Consider the following 6,609-nt stretch of genomic DNA (forward strand, 5'->3'; position numbering starts at 1 on the left):
GTGTGTGATGGCGGGGGGACAGTGTAGAGGGAGTGTGTGATGGCGGGGGACAGTGTAGAGGGAGTGTGTGATGGCGGGGGGACAGTGTAGAGGGAGTGTGTGATGGTGGGGGGACACTGCGGAGATTGATCTATCTCTCTCTGTCTCCCTCCAGACGTTTGGTGAGAAGCTGTTGGGAGTCATGTCCTGGATCATGCCCATCTCCGTGGCGCTGTCTACCTTCGGAGGGGTAAACGGATCCCTCTTCACCTCCTCACGGTCAGTCCCTCCGGCTCCGGCAATCCACGCATCAGCCGGGTGGGTGGGAGGCAGCGTTCCTGGAACGATCTGGAATGAGCTGGGCGAAGGTGTCGCACCTCTCCGACGTCATCCTGACCTTCCCCACCCCCCAGCCTAGTCCCAGGGCCAGCTGTGCAGGATGGTGATTCGGTGGGGCGACCACCTGGGTGCGGTCAGTGCCCAGAAACGCCAATAGCCCCTCGGGCACCGGTTTCCGTCACAGTGGCTATCGGTCGGCAGCAGTCACTGGCCCCGCCCCCCCCACCCTTGCTCCACCCACCTGTGGTGCCCAGGCGCTGACAGGTTGGTGACTGAGCAGGATGCCCAGTTCTCCCAGACAGACTGGTTCCTTACTGCTGGGGTAATGGCCCGTCCTTCCCCCTCCCTCTCTGCAACTAATCTTCTCCTTCTCCCTGTCCACTCGGCGAATCTCCGCGGTGTTCCGGCACGATATTGTGAAGCCAAGCAGTGGGGGTGCACTCACTTTTAGTTACAGGTGTGGAATGTTGTACGTGTGTGTGTGTGTGTGTGTGTATATACACCTGCCTCTGTGTGTGTGTGTGTGTGTGTGTATACACCTGCCTCTGTGTGTGTGTGTGTATACACCTGCCTCTGTGTGTGTGTGTGTGTGTGTGTATACGTGTGTGTATATATCTGCCTCTGTATGTGTGGTGTGTGTGTGTATACACCTCCCTCTTTGTGTGTGTGTGTGTATATATATGTGTGTATATACATGTGTGTACACCTGCCTCTGTGTGTGTGTGTATACATGCCTGTGTGTGTGTGTACACCTGGTGTGTGTGTGTGTGTGTATACATGCCTGTGTGTGTGTGTGTGTATACACATCTGGTGTGTGTATGTATACACCTACCCCTGTGTGTGTGTGTGTATACACCTGCGAGTGTGTATACGCCTGCCTCTGTGTGTGTACACACTTGCCTGTGTGTGTTTTGTGCTTATATACACCTGCCTCTGTCTGTGTCTATACATCTGCCTCTGTGTGTATGTGTGTGTGTGTGTATATATACATGCCCGTGTGTGTATACACCTGGTGCGTGTGTTTATACACCTGGTGTGTGAGTATGTGTATACACCTGCGTGTGTGTGTGTTTATACACCTGCCTGTGTGTGTATGTGTGTGTGTATACACCTGCGTGTGTGTGTGTGTATACACCTGCGTGTGTGTGTGTATATATACCTGCCTGTGTGTGTATGTATATATACACCTGTAGTGTATATAAACACCTGCCTCTGTGTGTCTGTGTGTGTATACACCTGCCACTGTGTGTTGTATATACACCTGCGAGTGTGTATACGCCTGCCTCTGTGTGTGTGTGTGTATACAGCTGCCTGTGTGTATATATACACCTGCCTCTGTGTGTTTGTATACACCCTGTCTGTGTGTGTGTATATACACCTGCGAGTGTGTGTATACACCTGCCTGTCTGTGTGTGTGCGAGTGTGTGTATACACCTGCCTGTCTGTGTGTGTGTATATACACCTGCGAGTGTGTGTATACACCTGCCTGTCTGTGTGTGTGTGTATACACCTGCCTGTCTGCGTGTGTGTATATATATCTGCCTCTGTGTGTGTATACACCTGCCTCTGTATGTATGTGTGTGTGTGTATATATATATACACCAGCCTCTGTGTGTGTATACACCTGTCTCTGTGAGTGTATATATACACCTGCCTGTGTGTGTGTATACACCTGCCTCTGTGTGTGTGTGTGTATATACACCTGCCTCTGCATGTGTGTGTATACACCTGCCTCTGTGTGTGTGTATGTGTATATACACCTGCCTGTGTGTGTGTGTGTATATATATATATATATATATACACTTGGTGTGTGTATGTATATACACCTGCGTTTGTGTGTATGATGTGTATACACCTGCTTGTGTGTGTGTGTGTATGTGTACACATGACTTGCCTGTCTGTGTATACATCTGCCTATGTGTGTGTATATACACCTGTGCGTGTGTATACACCTGTGTGTGTATGTATACACCTGCCTCTGCGTGTGTGTGTGTATATATACACCTGCCTGTGTATCTGTATACACTTGGCTGTGTGTGTATATACACCTGCCTCTGCGTGTGTGTGTGTATATATACACCTGCCTGTGTATCTGTATACACTTGGCTGTGTGTGTATATACACCTGCCTCTGTGTGTGTGTGTGTATACACCTGGTGTGTGAGTGTGTCTGTGTGTGTAGATACACCGAGTGTATGTATATACCTGCCTGTGTGTGTGTGTGTGTGTGTGTATATATACACTGTGTGTATAAACCTGCCTCTGTGTGTGTGTTTGTGTATATATACCTGCATGTGTGTGTGTATACACCTGCATATGTGTGTATATGTACACACCTGCATATGTGTGTATATGTACACACCTGCATATGTGTGTGTGTATATATATTTATATATATTATATATATATACGTGCCTCTGTGTGTGTGTGTGAATGTGTGTGTATATACCTCCCTCTGTGTGTGTGTGTGTGTGTGTGTACACCTGCCTCTATGTGTGTGTGTATATACACCCTGTCTGTGTGTGCATCTGTGTGTGTGTGTATATATATATATGTGTGTATATACACCCGCCTCTGTGTGTGTGTGTATATACACCGAGTGTATGTATATACCTGCCTGTGTGTGTGTATATATACCAGCGTGTGTGTGTATACACTGTGTGTATAAACCTGCCTCTGTGTGTGTGTTTGTGTATATATACCTGCGTGTGTGTGTATATATACCTGTGTGTGTGTGTGTGCACCTGCCTCTCTGTGTGTGTTTGTGTATATATACCTGCGTGTGCATATATACACCTAGCTCTGTGTGTGTGTGTGTGTTTATGTATATACACCTGCCTCTGTGTTTATGTATATACACCTGCATGTGTGTATACACCTGCATTTGTATATATACACACCTGCATGTGTGTGTATATATACACACCTGCATGTGTGTGTATATATACACACCTGCCTGTGTGTGTATATATACACACCTGCCTGTGTGTGTATATCCTGCCTCTGTGTGTGTGTGTATACACCTGCCTCTGTGTGTGTGTGTATACACCTGCCTCTGTGAGTGTTTATGTGTGGGTGTATACCAGCCACTGTGTGTGTGTATACACCTGCCGGTCTGTCTGTGGTTGTGTGCGTGTACACCTGCCTGTTTGTGTGTGTGTGTGTGTGTGTATATACATACCTGCCTCTCTGCATGTATGTGTGTGTATACCTGCCTGTCTGCGCGCGTGTGTGTGTATACCTGTCTTTCTGTGTGTGTGTGTGTGTGTATATGCCTGCCTGTCTGTGTGTGTGTGTGTGTGTGTGTAGGTGTGTATATTCCTGCCTGTGTGTGTGAGTATACCTGCCTGTCTGTGTGTGTGTGTGTGTGTATATATACCTGCGTGTGTGTGTGTGTATATGTGTATACTTGCCTGTCTGTGTATGTGTATATACCTGCCTGTCTGTGTGTGTGTGTGTATATATACCTGCATGTGTGTGTATATACCTGTCTGTGTGTGTGTGTATATACCTGTGTGTGTGTGTGTATATACCTGCCTGTCTGCATGTGTGTGTGTGTATATACCTGCCTGTCTGCGTGTGTGTGTATATACCTGCCTGTCTGCGTGTGTGTGTGTGTATATACCTGCCTGTCTGCATGTGTGTGTGTGTATATACCTGCCTGTCTGCATGTGTGTGTGTGTATATACCTGCCTGTCTGCGCGCTGTGAGGCAGCAGTGCTAACCACTGTGCCACCGTGCCGCCAACAAATGTATATACCTGCCTGCCTGTGTGTGTGTATATATACCTGCGTGTGTGTGTGTGTGTGTGTGTGTGTATATATACCTGCCTGTCTGCGTGTGTGTGTATATACCTGCCTGTCTGCGTGTGTGTGTGAGTATACCTGCCTGTCTGCGCGTGTGTGTATGTGTGTATACTTGCCTGTCTGTGTGTGTATGTATATATACCTGCCTGTGTGTGTATGTATATATACACCTGCATGTGTGTATAAACACCTGCCTCTGTGTGTGTCTGTGTGTATGTGTGTATACACACCTGCGAGTGTGTATACGCCTGCCTATGTGTGTGTATACAGCTGCCAGTGTGTATATATACACCTGCCTCTGTGTGTTTGTATACACCTGCCTGTCTGTGTGTGTGTGTATATACACCTGCCTCTGTATGTATGTGTGTGTGTGTATATATACACCCTGTCTGTGTATGCGTCTGTGTGTGTGTGTGTATATACACCAACCTCTGTGTGTGTATACACCTGTCTCTGTGAGTGTATATATACACCTGCCTGTGTGTGTGTATACACCTGCCTCTGTGTGTGTGTGTGTGTGTATACACCTGTCAGTTTGTGTGTATACACCTGCCTCTGTGTGTATGTGTATATACACCTGCCTCTGTGTGTGTGTGATATATATATACACACACCTGGTGTGTGTGATGTGTATACACCTGCTTGTGTGTGTGTGTGTGTGTGAACACCTGACTCTGCCTGTGTGTGTATACATCTGCCTGTGTGTGTATATACACCTGCGCGTGTGTATACACCTGTGTGTGTATGTATACACCTGCCTCTGTGTGTATGTGTATATACACCTGCCTCTGTGTGTGTGTGATATATATATACACACCTGGTGTGTGTGATGTGTATACACCTGCTTGTGTGTGTGTGTGTGTGTGTGAACACCTGACTCTGCCTGTGTGTGTATACATCTGCCTGTGTGTGTATATATACCTGCGCGTGTGTATACACCTGTGTGTGTATGTATACACCTGCCTCTGCGTGTGTGTATATATACACCTGCCTGTGTATTTGTATACACTTGGCTGTGTGTGTATATACACCTGCCTCTGTGTGTGTGTGTGTGTGTGTACACCAGGTGTGTGTGTGTGTAGATACACCGAGTGTATGTATATACCTGCCTGTGTCTGTGTGTATATATACACACCAGCGTGTGTGTGTATACACTGTGTGTATAAACCTGCCTCTGTGTGTGTTTGTGTATATATACCTGTGTGTGTGTGTGTGTATACACCTGCCTCTGTGTGTGTGTACACCTGTCTGTCTGTGTGTTTGTGTATATATACCTGCGTGTGTGCATATATACACCTGCCTCTGTCTGTGTGTATATACACCTGCCTCTGTGTGTGTATTCACCTGCCTCTGTGTGTGTATACATACACCCGCATGTGTGTGTATATATACACCTGCGTGTGTGTATATACACCTGCCTCTGTCTGTGTGTGTGTGAATGTGTGTGTATATACCTCCCTCTGTGTGTATGTGTGTGTGTGTGTGTGTATATATATATACACCCTGTCTGTGTGTGTGTATATATTATATATATATATACACACCAGCCTCTGTGTGCGTATACACCTGCCTCTGTGTGTGTGTGTGTGTGTATACACCTGCGCGTGTGTATACACCTGCTGTGTGTGTATTTATACACCTGCCTCTGCATGTGTGTGTGTGTGTATATATATACACCTGCCTGTGTATTTGTATACACTTAGCTGTGTGTGTATATACACCTGCCTCTGTGTGTGTGTGTATACACCTGGGGTGTGTGTGTGTGTGTGTGTATATACACCGAGTGTATGTATATACCTGCCTGTGTGTGTGTATATACACCAGTGTGTGTGTGTATAAACCTGCCGCTGTGTGTGTGTTTGTGTATATATACTGCATGTGTGCATATATACACCTACCTCTGTGTGTGTGTGTGTGTGTGTGTGTGTGTATATACACCTGCCTCTGTGTGTGTATACACCTGCATGTGTGTGTGTGTGTATAAACTTGCCAGTGTGTGTGTGTACACCTGCCTCTGTGTGTGTGTTTGTGTATATATACCTGCGTGCGTGCATATATACACCTACCTCTGTGTGTGTGTGTGTGTGTGTGTATATACACCTGCCTGTGTGTGTATAGACCTGCCTCACTGTGTGTATAGACCTGCATGTGTGTATGTGTATACACCTGCATGTGTATATGTATACACCTGCATGTGTATATATACACACCTGCATGTGTGTGTATATATACACACCTGCTGCATGTGTGTATGTGTATAGACCTGCATGTGTGTATGTGTATACACCTGCATGTGTATATGTATACACCTGCATGTGTATATGTATACACCTGCATGTGTGTATATACACACCTGCATGTGTGTGTGTATATATACACACCTGCATGTGTGTGTGTATATATACACACCTGCATGTGCGTGTGTATATTTACACACCTGCACGTGTGTGTGTGTATATTTACACACCTGCACGTGTGTGTGTGT

At 46.4% G+C, this 6,609-nt stretch overlaps 1 protein-coding gene across 1 annotated transcript in view; it reads left to right on the forward strand.

Moving 5' to 3' along the window:
- The window catches only part of LOC122548100 (large neutral amino acids transporter small subunit 2-like), a 49,703-nt gene that overhangs the window by 15,836 nt on the left and 27,258 nt on the right, over positions 1-6,609 (forward strand). Inside the window, exon 4 of the mRNA XM_043686661.1 lies at positions 166-258. Coding sequence (XP_043542596.1) covers positions 166-258 — 93 coding nt within the window. The remainder of the gene's footprint in view (positions 1-165; positions 259-6,609) is intronic.

The sequence above is a fragment of the Chiloscyllium plagiosum genome, unplaced genomic scaffold, assembly GCF_004010195.1.
Source record: "Chiloscyllium plagiosum isolate BGI_BamShark_2017 unplaced genomic scaffold, ASM401019v2 scaf_1979, whole genome shotgun sequence".
In the NCBI taxonomy this organism is placed as follows: domain Eukaryota; kingdom Metazoa; phylum Chordata; class Chondrichthyes; order Orectolobiformes; family Hemiscylliidae; genus Chiloscyllium; species Chiloscyllium plagiosum.